This window comes from Eleginops maclovinus, chromosome 1 (assembly GCF_036324505.1).
Source record: "Eleginops maclovinus isolate JMC-PN-2008 ecotype Puerto Natales chromosome 1, JC_Emac_rtc_rv5, whole genome shotgun sequence".
NCBI classification, from domain to species: domain Eukaryota; kingdom Metazoa; phylum Chordata; class Actinopteri; order Perciformes; family Eleginopidae; genus Eleginops; species Eleginops maclovinus.
Genome location: NC_086349.1, coordinates 18,910,871 through 18,926,829, shown reverse-complemented (window position 1 = coordinate 18,926,829; position 15,959 = coordinate 18,910,871). Strand labels below are relative to the sequence as shown.

General features: G+C 38.7%; 2 protein-coding genes across 6 annotated transcripts; both read right to left on the bottom strand.

Moving 5' to 3' along the window:
* Nucleotides 1-42: 42 nt before the first annotated feature.
* mrps25 (mitochondrial ribosomal protein S25) lies at nt 43-2,632 on the bottom strand. Its single transcript, XM_063882630.1, has 4 exons — nt 2,394-2,632; nt 1,637-1,743; nt 1,439-1,526; nt 43-585 (listed from the first exon to the last, which is right to left on the bottom strand). Exons 1-4 carry the CDS (start codon nt 2,525-2,527, stop codon nt 396-398), a joined length of 519 nt encoding a protein of 172 aa, XP_063738700.1. The 5' UTR covers nt 2,528-2,632; the 3' UTR covers nt 43-395.
* A 907-nt stretch (nt 2,633-3,539) lies between these two features.
* Nucleotides 3,540-14,882, bottom strand: nr2c2 (nuclear receptor subfamily 2, group C, member 2). 5 transcript variants are annotated; one of them, XM_063892996.1, is made up of 15 exons: nt 14,728-14,882; nt 12,760-12,842; nt 12,385-12,480; nt 11,963-12,163; nt 11,353-11,458; nt 11,016-11,195; nt 10,051-10,207; nt 9,859-9,949; nt 9,019-9,164; nt 8,667-8,844; nt 8,322-8,443; nt 7,807-7,946; nt 7,027-7,164; nt 6,803-6,908; nt 3,540-6,640 (listed from the first exon to the last, which is right to left on the bottom strand). In XM_063892996.1, exons 3-15 carry the CDS (start codon nt 12,451-12,453, stop codon nt 6,466-6,468), a joined length of 1,809 nt encoding a protein of 602 aa, XP_063749066.1. In that variant the 5' UTR covers nt 12,454-12,480; nt 12,760-12,842; nt 14,728-14,882; the 3' UTR covers nt 3,540-6,465. The 5 variants fall into 5 exon arrangements, with proteins under 5 accessions (XP_063749066.1, XP_063749099.1, XP_063749080.1 ...); XM_063893029.1 differs by having other exon boundaries at nt 12,385-12,461; XM_063893010.1 differs by having other exon boundaries at nt 13,424-14,865.
* Between the last annotated feature and the right edge of the window lie 1,077 nt (nt 14,883-15,959).

Genomic DNA, 15,959 nt, shown 5'->3' with positions numbered 1-15,959 from the left:
GATTCCCCTAATGTTCAAACAGTGCAACAACAACAACAGCAATGTAGGCAAATGTTTTTTATTTTAACATTGCATTACTTTGGTTAGATGTAAATTGCATGTGGATGTGTGGATTCTTCAACCAGGAGACATCACATGTAAACAGGTGTCAAGTGATCCAAACTTCAACCAGTTTTTATCATGTGTTGGAAGGTTCCTGGTGCTCATGGTGGACTCCAGGGTCTCCGTCCAGTAACGTTCGCACAATGCACAGCATAGTGGGACTCCTTTTAATTACTCATATTTACAGCAAAGTATGCAATGCAGGAGTCCTTTTATGTAATCGTACAAAATCATACATCACAAAACCATAAAATTGTCCATTTAATCTACAGCACTCAGCTCTCTTCGGCCTATCACTCCTGTGATGCTGCCATCTTGGTGCGATATTTGCCCGTCATCTCTTTGGGCAGAGCGGTGGTGCTGGGACAAGGCACCTGGCCGTCCACCTCACAGATACACTCCCGCAGACAGTACTTCCTGGGACCAAAGTTTGCCGGGTTTGATTCTTGCATCTTGGCCTGTGCCTCAGCTTGTAACACTTCTCTGTAAACAGAAAGGGGGGGGGGGGGGAGTATATTGAGAGATTATCCAGCAACCGAAGTAAAGCGTCCTTATTCAAAGTCCTTATTCATATTGAGATGTCATTGTAGGAGAAGCACAGAGGTAAATAGAAATAATGGTAGCCTAATTTTGTTTAGCCGGCATGACTTACTGGGACTCTGAAATTAAACACAGCCAACTTAATTAGTCAAATTAATCCAACCCCTAGACAACCCAAAAATATCGGTACTGTACATTCATAGTTCTTTTCAGGTAGTGATCTTATATCATCCATCAGGATGACAGATCAACATTGAGAGAGGTCTAATTAAAAAAAAAATCATTACATAACTTCTGTCATGATTTGCCGTTATATGGCGTCTGGCAGGCGGTACCGCAGCATCAGGACTAAAACCACCAGACTCAGAGACAGCTTTATCCAGCAGGCCATAGGACTACTCAATGCCTGAGCTTGCACTATTTTTATTGTTGTTTTTATTTTACGTCTTGAAATTGCACTGTTGGAGATCCTGTGACCCAAACTTTGCATTCATTCAACAATACAGTAGTTGTGCATATGAAATGACAGTAGTAGACCTTTGAATCTTGACCATTATATAAATACAATTACAGTTTATGTGTTTTGTTGTGATGAGTCCTACAATTATAGTGAAGTGATCCAGTTTCATCATATATTTTATAGTGTCGGGTGAACTGGAGAAACGGTTTCGACATTATTCACAATCCTTGAATCAATCGTATCTTAATATTGAATTACCATAATCACAAGCATTAATAGACATGCCGGTTTATTGAAACACAGCCCAAACTTAAACAAAGAATCTGAATATCTCACTCTGTTTTGCCCAAAATCTTCCTGACATGGTCGGAAATATGTTTGTGGTCCTTTCCTTCAACGTCCACCAGCACTTGCTCTCCATCGTCTGCAAAAGAGAGAAAGGACATTAACCCAAGCTTGGCAGAATACATAATAGTAATGACAGATACTGATGATATTAGTCGATTACGGGTCAAACAGTGTAAGGCTACACACCCAGGTAGAACTTCAAGAACGGCGACGGGGTCATATTTTTGAACATCATTATTTGCACCCACTGGTTTTTGTACTGAATCTGAGGAATATTGAAGAACACAAATTTTCTGCAAAAGAGGGAGAAATTCACAATTTTAAAAATGCAACAGCCTGACTTTCAAAATACATTTTAGAGAAAATAAGGTCTTCTTTTAAGGCAAGTGAAAGGACACAATAAATGCACAGTCAAATTTCCAAAGTTTGACTTAATTGAGTTATTCTGTCTAAGAAAATGAAAATAAAAAGTCCCCATTAATCAGAATCAATATCATGCAAGCACCATATTCAAGTCTGGTGTGCCTGGTTTTGTTTCAAGAGGTTTGTTTAATTTGAGTCATGTATTACTACAGTATGTTGATAAATAGGTCGAACACTTTATCTGATGATAAAATCCACTAAATCAAATTTAGCTGATAGTTCCCGACATTTTATGGACCGACAATTGTCTACTCAAAGCAAATATTTAGCGCACAATTATAGAAAATGTAATATGTCATTACAGACCCATCGTCACAGAAATCACATTTAAGGATCATTGCATACCACTTTTATAATACGGTCGCTAATACATGTGTGTTTCAATAAATATCATCATGAGGAACTGAAATGCACAGAAATATGCAAGCAGTCTGTTTTTAACTGATAGGACGAGACATATCTGCAGTTTGTCAGCTGTGAGTGTGTGTGTTTTACAGTGAAGTGATCTGTTGTCTCTGACCTTGCTCCTTCGCTCAGCTCTCCGTGTGTGTTGTAATTCACAGTCATGATCTTCACTCTGTTTTTAAATACGATCTCTCCCTTCTGGAGGTATTCCAGAGTCCTCCTGATCGGAAACCTTCCTTTCATAGGCATTTTAAGCTCTTTGTTTTATACACAAAATACCATGCAAAAAAAAGTCTGTGCCTGCGTCGCACAAGCAAAGCACACGGACAGGCGCCTATTGATGACGTCGTCGTCACGTTGGTTTTACGTGTTTTTTTTAATTAACGGGGAAGGGAATCATCAAAGCTCTTTGGAAAACGGAGTTCATAATAAAATTAAATACTGAATTATATATACAAATATTTAAGAAAATAAACTACATGTTAAAACCCTGTAAGGCCTCCGGTTATTTTACAACCTCACTTTAAGTAGTTACTTTATTAAAGTACTTTAATAGTTTTAATTGAATATTAAAAAAAATATGTATAATAGAAATTAATTTCTAAAAACATTTTTAAAATGGTGTTAGTTGCCGCTTTGAAAGATGTTTCTCACTGACTCCAATGTCACAATGTGTAAACCCAACAATCAGATAAATGTTTAATGAATTCTAGCTTTACGGTTTTCTGGATTTTATATTAATAGTACAAAATATAATCAAAACATAAACCATGATACATTACCTACCACTGCTGACAACACTCTTCTGTACTTAAAGTATCAAGTCACTAAAAACAAACATTTTCCTGAAATTAATATTCTGGAAAATGAACAGTTTATTTTTTGTACTTTAGGTTTTGGATGCCAATACATTTTTACTTTGACTCAAGTAACCTTTTGAAAGTTTTACTTGTAATAGAATATTTCTTGAAAAAAACCTACACAGGACATCACATTTAATGAATAAACTGTTGCCAAGAATATTGTTATGTCTTTGAATGAGTAAAGGTTTGAGTTTTTCAGAGAGCAGCTGAACACGAGATCAACATCCTTTACGCATTTACTGACAGCTGGATTTTGTCATGGATAGTTTGAGTTGTGTTTTTGCGGTGTGATATTGTCCATGTTACAAAGGCTTTAGTTCAATGAGAGAAAACTCTGTAATATCCAGTTAAAGGCAAGCATCAGACTTGGGTTTTCAGCAATAATAGACTTAGTCGTGTCATATTTCATAATGAATTATTTATTTCTTTTATAGCATGTGGCTTCAGAGAAGCCAGCCTCAGAGACTGGAATGCTGATTCAGGAGCTCAGTTGATTATGCATGTTCTACATCTTCATTGGTGTGAGGTAGAAATGTGGGGTTGTGACAAACTTGAGCAAAACATTTATGTTGTTTCTAAATCTCAATGTTTGAAGAAATGCATTTCACATAAGCATAAAAAACCAAGAACATTAACATTGTATAAAATTTTAACATAGGATGCTCAAGCCACGAAGCTCAAGAATAAAAAATCTGATGTAATATCCTGTAATGTAAGAGCTGCTTATGGTTAATATTTTAAAGCCACAACATTTAAATATATATTTTTCATAAAGCATTTAATAAAATGCACTTAAGCAACTTCTTCATGCACTGCAATGCAATATAAAATGTGTAACAATGCTCCTTATGAGGGCAGACAGCGACAAGATTATAAAACCTGGCTTACAAACAACATGCACTCATTTTAATGAAACTACACGTACAAAGGTCATTTCACAACAGTGCCTTTACAAACAGTCTGTATGGGTTTTAAACCCCAAATATAACAATTGACATGTACTTTCAAAACAAAATCCTTTTTGACCTCTTTACATTCCTGTTATCATTCATGTTGCTGTGGATTCTGAACCGTTAAAGATTGGGTGAGTGAAAGAATGTCCTTAAGGAAAATGCAGGTCTTTAAAATACCAAAACGTACTCAAGAATGGGTTCCCAAAAATCTTGTGTTTTTTCTTTTGTTGTTTTTTTTTCAGGGAAACCTGCCCAAAAGTACTTTAAGTACACTTAGTATTCAATAAGCACATTTGTTTACAACAAATTAAACTTTTAAAAAAACATATCAAACACAAAGTGTTAGTCAGCATGAACACAGTGGAATGTCACACAAGCTGATTGAAGTGCACAAAGCAAAGAACAAATGCAAGACACAAGTACAAAAACAGTAGCATCGCTACACAAAAATAAACATTTCTGAACTCAAAAATCTTTAAGATATTATCATTCCTTAAAAGAAATGACTGCCAATGATAAATACACATAAAAACGCAGATTGAGAAGAAGTGCCATGACACTGAAGGGACAGAGAGAAGGACCATGTTATTGATTGTCGTAAAGGGAAAGTGATGAGGTGATTGGTTAAAGCAACATATTGATGATAATACATCAACTAGTGTTCTTAAACAAAAAACCTTCTCTAAGCTTAACATCTCTGATAAGTCTTTCAGTAAAAAACAAGAAAAAAGGTCAGTAAAACTTGCTAATTCGACCAATCTGACTGAATTTAAATCAGACATTGGTCATGTTGTAATGCACTGAGTGGTAGGTAAATGCTGTTGAAGCCAGTTCATATAAATACAGAACTATAAAAATGAATCCATTGAGGTTTGACTTAGTTTCATACCTGATGGACGTTTATTTAAATGTATTTAAAGAGATTTTCATTGATGTATTACACCTTTGAGGCATTGTAGTCAGTTTCAAAATTTAAAAAAGGTCAAATTATTACAAAGCGTGTTTCAAATCCTCATTGTATGACATTCACAAAAGTCATACTTTATATTAGTAAAAGGCTGAATTCTCAATTCAACAATACAGTCATTTATATATTACTTTTACTACACCAATGTTACCAAATACCAACATAAAAAAACACTTATATCTCAAAGTACACTTTTAAGGTTTTTGCTCAAAACTACTTTAGTCTTTAGACCAGGGGTGGCCAACCAGTCAGAGACCAAGAGCCAATTACTTGACTGTGTTACTGCAAAGAGCCACATCATACACACATGCTGGATGTATGTCCCCCCACTTCTCTCTTGCCCTCTCTCTTTTGCTCTCACCCTTTCTGTGTCAGGGGCATAGCTCGGTTTTGAAGTTTCGGTTGGGTGGACTTCACATCCTCTAGGGGGGTCTGGGTGAATTGCATGCATCTGGTGCACTTTGAGAGCAAAATTAAGATGCTAGATCTAATACAACTGTGTGGTCTTGGTAAGGGGAGGGGGCACAACTCTCAACACTAATATGAGAAATAAAAAATAAAATACATATATTTTTATTTTCAATTTCAAAATGTTCATTTGGGTGGGATTTAAAACAACTTAGGTGGGCTGAGGTCCACCTAAGTGTTACCATTTTGATTTGACAACTTTATATTGAGTTATTATGGTTTTATCTAAGTTTTATTTTCGCCGTTCAGAAACAAATTTCTCTCCACTGACACATCGCGAGTGCAGTAAAGCTCGCCTCCGGTACTGCAGGATCTGCATTCTGATTGGCTAAAGCACTTCTGTGTCGAAAACTCTGTGTAACGATCGGCCTGGAACTTGTGTGTTGTTAACCCTTTGTGAACTTGGATACATATGCGCAAAAAAAACACACACAATTAAAATTTGATATGAACTGAGGAGCCGCATGAGACTGGGCAAAGAGCCGCGGGTTGGCCGACCCTGCTTTAGACTTTTACATTTTTGAGATTCCACTTCCACAAGAGCAGGACTTCTGTTTCAGCTTATCGATAGAGCGTGTCTGTTATCTGCATGCGAATGGTAAGTTACGTATGTGATCAACATGAGAGCATGGTAAGGCTTAGATAAGACAAAAACAATATGCAAGGCTTAGGTCAGAAGTTAAGGTTCATGTGTCATTAGATCGAAGTGCTATGAAGACATTAAAGGAGTACCACACTGCGTCAGCTCCAGAAAACATTCCTAGTGTCATCCTGGTTTTGTTAGTCTACCGAGGATTCCTGAATGACTATGCACCATGCATCGATACAAAACAAGGGGCTGCTGCAGGATTTTAGACTGGGGTTCAACCCCACGAGAGAAAAAGAAGAGTACCTGAAGTGGATCCTAAAAGTTCTGTGTGTTGGAGCGATGGGCTGTCATTCTGTAGGGTCAGAGTCCTGGCTGTTATACTCAGCCGTCTCCATCTTGAGGATGTATGGAATGATGCTGTCAATGGAGACGTTACCTATCAAGCCGGTGAAGAAGAGCTCCTCTGTGATGCCCGAGTTCATGAGGCGCAGGGCTGGGAGACGAGTCAGGATACGGGTCAACCTGGGAAACAGGCAAACTCATCTAGATTCTTTTTCTCAAATGTGTTTATGGTGCTGAAATCTTCAAGAGCAAAATGTATGTCAGTTAGCCAGACAGACACTAAATCCTCTATACAAGTGAGTCTCAACCTCCTTTCAGGATGGACAGGAAGTAGGAATGTACCTATAGGTTTCCTCTGGGTAGGTTTTCTGCACGTAGTCCTGCAGCTCCATCAAGGCTTTCTCCTGGAACTTCTCAATCTGCCCGCTGCTGTCCACACCTGGGTGATCTGAAGATCAAACAGAACAACATGTTTTTCAAAATGCAAGTCCTTTGTTCTCTCCCTCTTTAATGAAAAACGTTTGATTTGAATGATACCCATCATTTTGAGATAAGCAGACACTCACCAGGGCTGAACAGCACTATAGCTTTCAGGTACGCGTATTCGTAGCTGTCGGTCTCCAGCTTCGTCATGCTGTTACAAAACTCCTGGAACTTCCATATGTGCTCCATCACCTGCTTCACCCTCTCCCCCGAAAGCTTTTCTGGAAAAAGGAAAATGTTTTATATAGAAGGCTTCATGATTTACTTTCAGATTCATCTTGCCTGGCAGGTCCCATCAGCCCAAAAATACAAATCATTAGCAAAGACTGTAATTCGCTGTTGACTTAAGATAGAATTTGTCATGTTTCGTTAAAATCTGTAAATATCGGCGTGGCAGTTGGGCTTGATTGCACAGTGATTGACAGGGCACTGTCTGTCCCATCAGACTGGGCTTTTTTGGGAGGGCGGGGCTTAGGAGTTCATCAAATTCTGAAAGAGGCTGAATAGAGCTATATGCAGGCAGGCAGCAAAAGTTTACATTACAGCATGTAAACATATACTAGTAGTATCCCAAATTACCTAAATAAACCTGAAAAGCTGTATACTAGGGGGCCTTTAACATGCAGTTGCCTTTAATAACCCATTCTTCTCCATCACATTCTAATACACAATGCCTCCAATGTTTAACAATGTAATGAAGCAAGGAGAAAACGGTGCACTACTCCCAAGAAGTTCTTCTACATCTCAGGTCTACCTTATTATGAAAACAACTGATACTATAAATAAAATCCCATTTCTTGACCCCTTAATAAATGCGTGTGTGTGTCCTACTGAGAAATGATGGCGAGGTCTGTGGTCCATACCATCCTGGATGCTGCTCTGAAGGTGGTTGATGATGGCGGCGAGGATGGTAGACAGGTTCATCTCGTGAGCGCACTGAGCAAGACCCAGAGTGAACAACTCGTTCCAGCAGGCCCGCACCAGACTGGTGTTTGCTTCCTGACTGAGAAAGACAGAGACAAGTGGGAAGACAGACAATAATGCAACCTTTGGAACAATTCTCAAACGGGCATTGTCTTTAGCGAATGTGCTTTTCAACATTTTGCACCCTCATCATTGGGTGAGCTACACGGATTCACCCTGTACTCAATATTTTTTCTCAGCATTGAATATTTTAAAAACCAAATTATTTGATCAGTGAAAACTCTTGTTGAGTTACTGAACTCTGCATATGATCCTTTTATGGTTATTTTGTTATGTTGTTGCCTTGGTCTAAAATTAAATTGCCATACTCCTGGTAAAATAAAATAACAATTAATTGCATTCCTGAAAGGAGAATAACTGTATAATTTAAGTCTTCCTGTCTCAATTGCATTACCCAAGAGCTGAGAAGGCAGGGATGGAGCGTGCCCAGTGCATGGAGAGGAAGAGGAGTCTGGATGCTGACTCACAGATGTAGTGTACATTCAGATACTCAGGAATGGGGCTGGGCATAGTCAGCTGTACAAAGAGGAAAAGATCATAAGAGAGGAAAATATAAAACACAAACATATCTAAAGAAGTTAACGAAACATAATATTCAGACTACGGCTTAAGCTTATACACAATTCAAGATTGTAAGTAAATAAACCGTTTTTTCTTTTAAATTATTGAACTTAAATGATGAATAGTAATTAATATCAGATGTGTTATTTGGGACATTGAGTTAGTTGACTCCACCCACCCTAAAGCCGACATGACTGTCTGTGAGCAGGGGTCCTTCCACCTCAATGATAGGGGTCTCCTGGTCTCGACCAATCAGCTGGATGGTTGTTCCACTGACACACTGCCGCTTATCTTCCAGACCCAGTCCAGCGCCTGCCTCAGGGGGGTTGAAAACTTTGGCCAGGGTGTCGAAGGCACTGTGCACAACAAACACACACCTTGAAATGTACGCATCTGACAAGACTCTCTGCTACAGTAATAGAACTTTCTCTCGTAATTTTTTTTGCCTCTGTAGACAAACATATTCAAATTTAGATATTGTGCTTCCAAAGAGGCCACAAGCTTTCACCTTTCACAACAAACTGACTGACCGTGTTATCTCACTGGCAGACTCTTCCTCATGTTGGCTGTCTGAAGTATCCCCATTGTTCAGATTCTCTCTTAGTGAGTCGCTCAGGTTGGCCAATGATGTCACCACATTGGCTAGTGTCCCCAAGTCTCCTAGCGCAGGATCCATCTGAAGACAAATGAAACCATGTAGAATCATTTCCATCAAATAGGTCAGCTGAACAAGGATCCACTATACAAATAAGGGGTCCTACCCTGGATCAAAGCATACAAATGATCTGAAGTGAGATGGTTAAATGGTACTGGAGTAGTGTTTCACATGTTGTGCTTAAAACTGAGGTATTGATTTAGATTTAAAAAATCAGCACCAAAATCTGAACCACTGTGGCTCCTCATTTTTCTTTTCTCCTTCCTACTTTCTGTTCAGAGTAACATTTAAGTAATGTTTCCTTTCTCTCCTACTGTCAACATTAAGGACACAGTAATGTTGTTTGAATAAACTTTATTTGAACTGTCAATGAACAAACTGCACTTGGTTTTCATGCTTACATTCAGTGTGAACATTGAATATGAATGTTTTGGCAAGAAAGGCAGATGGAAACGTGCAGTGTGAGGTAACACGTAGTACAAGATAAATAAAAACAGGTTTTAAAGCTCAAAAGCCTTATTTTGTAGACCCCCATTATACAAAGAACCAAACATAACAGCGTCACAAGCAATACAACCTTACAACATCTCCACAGTGAGGGATAATATTTATATTAGCAGAAGGAAGTAGGCAGCAGCAGAACAGACAGGTAGATATACTTTATATTACATTTGATATATATATATCACTAGAGTAAGTGCTGCCGCAGCTGTACCTTTGAGTCATTAGCCAGGTGCAGAGTACCATCACTCTGGATGAGCGGCTGCTGGATGTTCACCAGCATGCCCTGGTCCAGCAGGCTGGATCTGCAGGAGACACAGAGCATCATCAGAATCCAGTTCACACAACATTACAGGATGATTGATAGAATAACAGAGTTTCTTTAAAAGGACTGATTCCCACTGACCTCGAGCCATCCGTCTCTGTGTCGGAGATAAAGGTTGGTGTGGTGATGAGAGGACTGTTTAAGTCCTTGCGAATGTAAATCTTCTGGGTGGAGGCAGCACAGTTTGCATGCTTCTCTCTGGGCACCACGTCGATCGGCTTTCTCTCACTCTGGACAGCTGAGGATAAACCAAAAGAGAAAGTTTAAGTTTTTATTTTTGCACGCCTATTCAGTCTGTTTCAACCCAATATGTTAACACCGTTCCAGATCAAAAAGATGGATGTAATCTTTGAAAAATGTGCATGCTCCTATCCAACAAAAATATAAAATTCATAGATGTTGGCCTTGAGCCATCCTAAAACAACCTTTTTACTACACCAGCTTTTGCTATCGGTAAGCTCAGATTAGTGTAAATCGTGCAATGACCCAGGAAGCAATGGCACAAGCGAATCCAGAATGGCAAGTTTATTTATATAGCACCTTTCAACACCCTCTGGCCTGCAGACAACTCACTGCTCCATAGCCTCTCTGTTAACTGGACATAAAATGCACACTTTACACTTACGCTTTACATTGTACATTTATATTATATTTTCATTTAATATTCCATTGCATTGCACTATTTACCATCTGTATATTTCTTATTTTTATTTCGATTTGCTACGTTAACGAAAAGAAAAATCCCAATTTGGGATAAATAAAGTATTTCTGATTTCTGAACACAATGCAATTCAAAGGGCAGTACACTGTTTCATACAACAAATGATGGATTTAGTTGTTGCATAATAAGAAGGAAGACATTCAAAAACGTTTCAATGCTTCAACCCAAAACCTCGATAGAAGCAGTACAGCCCCATCCAGACTTTGTGTGAGTAAGTGAACTGAATGTTTTTTGTTGTTATTTTCCTGACCTGCAGACACCCTGATGATAGCTGATTTGTTCCTGAGTGTTTTTTATAGTGTCTTGGATTTGGATTCACACTCACAGTCAGTCTTCATCCCCATATCAAGGCATTTCCTCAACCGACAGAACTGGCAGCGGTTGCGGTGGTGTTTGTTGATGACGCAGTCCTGTTTACTGCGGCAGCTGTAGGTCAGGCTCTTCCTCACGCTCCGCTTGAAGAAGCCTTTACATCCCTCACAACTGACTGCTCCGTAGTGACGGCCTGATCACAGAAAGAAACCGTCAGAGTGTGTGAGCCACTGTGGCTGAGGTGCCACCTGGGATTGCAGACAATATGCAGCAAACACACATTCAGGTTTAGCCTCAGGACACATGACCTTATCCTCACAAGGTAATGCACCGGCCTCTAGCCTCAGTACCTGAAGCCTTGTCTCCACACACCACACAGTATTCCACTGGCTGTGGTCGGTTCAGGTCCCCTGACTGCCCTAACAACCGCTCCATTGACACTGGATCGGTGACGATCTGAAGAGCAAAGTCAAACACAGGCCATTAATCTTGTGTTTCACCTTAACACAAAGTCATAATCATGGTTCTCTGAAAAGCATGACAAATAAGTGCAAAGCTTGGGAGAGAAGGCAGAATATTTAGTTTAAGACAGAGCAATCAAACTGACAGTGATTTTGTAATAAACATTTGACCTCCGAAACTTTATTTTTGGTGTCTTGTGTGTGGGTATTTGTGTACCTGACAAGAACATTTATATATATTTATAAAAAAACAGTTATTCTTTTTAATAAAACAGAACAAATCCTAAACACAAACAGAAGACATAACAATCTCAAAGCCAATAAACAAAACACATAATAAAAAACAGAGAGTAAAAGAAACTAAAACGTCTTAAAGCCTAAACAAAATCACAGAAAAAGAAATTGGAAAGTGGGTTTCTAAGTAAGACGAGATTCAGTTTGCAGCACTGATTGCATATCCCCTCAGTGTATGAATGCAGACTCAGGGAGGGAACGGTACCTGTATCCTTCCTGGCATCAGGCTGTCGGCAGCGGTGAAGATGAGCTGCTTGGTGTTGTGGCTGTCTGGAGAGGCCAGGATAACCTTGCCAGCCCCTGAGCTGTCAGCTGTTGTCAGAATGAACTGCTGTTTGGGAGCAGCGGACGGCTTCATCGCTGTCACTATCTGGATCTTCTGACCTGTCTGCTGGTCAGTTACTATCTGAGGGTGTTAAGAGATGTAAGAGGGAGACAGAAAGAGAGAGAGGTGGAAATAGACATGGTCCAATGGGGTTGAAGTAAAAAATAAAAGAGCAGGGTGACATTGAAGGTGGGAGAGATGAGTCACATGTTGCAACATCTACTTGTTTGTCGTTGCTGCTAAAGCAGAACTCTTCAACAGGTAGCAGCAGTGTCACAGCTCCGGAAGATTTTGAGAGTTACCTGAATTCGCTGTGGCGCTGTGGCAGCTTCAGCGGAGATGACCTGAAAGCGCTGTGGAGACTCATCCATCACTGAGTCTGAAGGAGAGGATGCAACCTACAATTTAAAACACATTTCAACATGCTTCAACACATATAATCTAAAAGTCTGCAACAAATATATTTGTACTTGAGTCCGTTTAGAGCATACACATTTTAAATCGTACACTTTTATATGAATACAAGTCTGACTGTCTACAGAAATGTCCCTATGGCAACTAAATAACAGTAACATCTACCAACCACACAGAAAAAGAAAGAAGCCCCAAAGTAGTTTTAACTTTTAAAAGCCCTCCGACTGTCAGCAAACCACTCATGATTAAAATCTCCTTCTCACCTCTGCCTCGTGCTCAGAGTCCACTTTCTACTGAGAGAGCAGATTCAGGTTGGTCGTCATGATGATGTAGTCATCAGGGAAGTCTGTTTGGAAAGATGACGCAAAAAATCCACCACAAAAAAATCACAATCCAAAGTATGACGTCTGTCAAGCTCTTGTAACGTAGCTTTTTATCAGTGACAAGAATAACTCATCTTTGGAATGGCATAATGGGCAAAAAACACGTCTCTACATTTTATGAGTAAAGAAGAATAATCAGTGATGAATGAAATCATACGTTCACACATAAAATTATGTATTTAGGATAAAAAAGAGATCAAAATGTACAAAATAATTATAACACCTGTATACTGCTACATATCATCATTAACATTAGGTAATAGATGTTCTTAAACATCTCCCCTACTTGCATATTTTCCCTGTGCAGACACCTCAGGTAGATATTTTGTCAGAAAAGTCCAGCCTTTGCTCGACTGCAGTGATGTGCAAGATGAGTCAATGACCTCTGAGTGCGACCTAGACGTGAGATTTGAGAGACCGTTGATAACCAGATTACACTACAGTCTGCTGGAAACTCGCATGGCGCAATATGGCGCTGTAACAAAGGGGGACAACTGATGTTCCTACATAAAAATATTCCACCTTTTATATGAACATACAGTACCTTCAATACCCCTGTGTTTGTTGCTGTCTCTGGTTGCATTGTTAGGTAGAAAACCTGCCGTGTCCTTTTACATGCGCCTTCATTCTGACCACAGTCTCAGAAAGATAAGCTGACAGAGAAAAAAGGTTTCACCGCAAAAAAAACATTATGCCAAAACTAGATAATCTGAAATCAATGTGTTTGAACTTTTGTCAAATGTTTTGCTTGCCATGGGATAGTTTTTTAGGGTACAAAACTAAAATGATAATTTGATATTTGATCATATGATTTTTCTATTTGTTGAAAAAATGCATTCTTTTATTTTTTACAGATTATCCGTTTGATTATTTTTCATTACTTTAATTGTTAATGCTTTTGCTGACATACTTTATATATGAAAATATCTATTTTTTTCATGATCTCCTTATAAACACTTTCCAATACTTGTTCTTACTATAATTACATGCCGCTAATTATTTTTATTATATTTGTTTCTGATTGTATTTTTTAAAATGTTCACTTATGTAACGCTTGAGACTGCTGCTGGAACAAAAATAATTTCCCAATATTGGAATAAATAGAGTATCTATCCATCTATCTATCCATCTGTCTATCTGTCTAATTGACTGCAGTACATTGATGGATAAAGAGCCTGCAGTTGCTCCATGTTATGTTCACTGACCAAAGGGAGGATGCCAGCTGCTCTACGTTGTTCACTGATTGGTCGAACAGAGAGCCCATCAGCTCCTCCGTCCTCAAACGCATCACAACAGAACAAAATGGACAAACTGGCAGTCAGCCAATAACACTGGAGGCGCATCCTTGTGATAAATATATTACAATACTTTTATTTCCAGACAGTACAGCAGACGGATGTTTTTTGCTTGTAGTACATGTTTAAAAATACAGTTTTGTTAAATAAAGTATTAGTCTTAATAACACACGTATGTCCCTGAGATGGCAAAGGTAAAAGGGTCGAATTCATCTGCAGCAGCTCTCCTGTTAGCAGTCACTAGCAAACTGAACACGAGCACCGGTTTGCACTCCTATCTTCTGGATATGTAATTGTATCATGCAGGGATCGATCCAGGATAAGTCGAGGGCATTGTCACATATCTATACTTAGTTAAATGATAAGCATGTCAGCGTAGCCAGACTCCGCCCTGCGCTCCACGCTCCCTGCCCGGATCCCGAGCTGTCAGAGTCGGGCAGGAAGGGAGCTCCGCAGCGGCTAGCTGACAAGCTAGCTGAGATTAGCTGCGCTCTTTTATATTCCGGTATCTCAGACAGCTTTCTAGGGTTTTCAATCCGTCACTGAGACTTACCTGCAGGGTTCGCTGCTCGCAGATTTCGGGCTCTTTGATATTTTATAAAATATTTGTTTTGGTTTTCTTCTGTTAAAGGTCATAGTTCGTGACCCCACACCGCCAGCGTTGATGATGGTTGAGGTTGTTTTTTTTTCCTTCGCCTTCCTCCCTCGCGTCCCCGCGCGCCTCCAACTCCCCCCCACCCTTGGCGCGAGCCAGACTGGACTGACGTCATCATGTCTGACTGACTTTTTCTTGTGTGTTGTAAAATTAATATAATACAATAAAGTGCAGGCTACTATCAGACGTATAAGAGGCAGACTCAAGTTTTTTTTCCTTTTCTGTTACGTATTCCTTGTCTGCTGTTTTCAATAAAATCAAAAAACATATGTCTAAATCATTTGTCCTATTCTTTAAAAGTAATTGATTTATTTTGTCAAGACCCCGGGAACTTAAATAATGAATTTGTTGTCATGGCTTCAAATCTGACTTTATGGGTGATTTTGACATTAAAATAATTATGTGTATAGCTATCTATAATAATAATGAAAACAGTTTTCAATAACTTATCGTCAGATGGTTGTTGTTACAGGGCTGTTTTAAAGAGTTACTATTTAAGCAATTAACAGTAGACTTAACCTTTAAAATGTGCGTCATAAAATAGTATAACAAACACACAAATAAAGTATCAAAAATAAAAACGTTGCAAATATAGTTAATGCTTTTATTCAGCCATATAAATACCAATCAAATGTAATCTTGTTTTTAAAAAATGCAACTGACTGTGTGATGTGGAAACTTTAAGCCTTCAAGAACAATACACGTTTGAGGAAAATAGGGAAAATATTGTGATTAGTAGTTATTATGACGGAAAAGAAGTACATTTCAATTAAACAGACTCAAATAATTGTACAAGGCAAAATATGTTTTTAATAAATATAAATAACTCATCTAGTCACAAAAATCAGCTTTTTTTATTCTTAATTATGCTTTTTTACTGATGAAAGTCTCCAACCACGTAAAAAAACAACCATTTGTGATCTGTAACATCATTTGTATTTGAAAAAACAAGGTATTGCAGCTTTGTTTGCTATACGTTCCCCTACATTTTAAGTTTTGTAAAATATGGCCTGATAAAAATAGGCCTACCTAATTTTTCTACGTCTATGATTTCACGTTTTTGCGTGACCCATTTAAATGCATTTACGTGATCATCGCCAACCTCTGAAAAAAAGGACCTCTGAATGACC

Excerpts from the sequence above, each read along its gene's own strand:
- mrps25 (XM_063882630.1), bottom strand. The coding sequence starts at position 2,527 with ATGCCTATGAAAGGAAGGTTTCCGATCAGGAGGACTCTGGAATACCTC. Across the intron at positions 1,744-2,393 it reads GAGCTGAGCGAAGGAGCAAG|AAAATTTGTGTTCTTCAATA; the intron begins GTCAGAGACAAC and ends CCTCTTTTGCAG. Across the intron at positions 1,527-1,636 it reads GTTCTTGAAGTTCTACCTGG|ACGATGGAGAGCAAGTGCTG; the intron begins GTGTGTAGCCTT and ends TCTCTTTTGCAG.
- nr2c2 (XM_063892996.1), bottom strand. The coding sequence starts at position 12,453 with ATGGATGAGTCTCCACAGCGCTTTCAGGTCATCTCCGCTGAAGCTGCC. Across the intron at positions 8,444-8,666 it reads ACAGTCATGTCGGCTTTAGG|CTGACTATGCCCAGCCCCAT; the intron begins GTGGGTGGAGTC and ends CTCTTTGTACAG. Across the intron at positions 7,165-7,806 it reads TCAGAGCAGCATCCAGGATG|AAAAGCTTTCGGGGGAGAGG; the intron begins GTATGGACCACA and ends TCCTTTTTCCAG.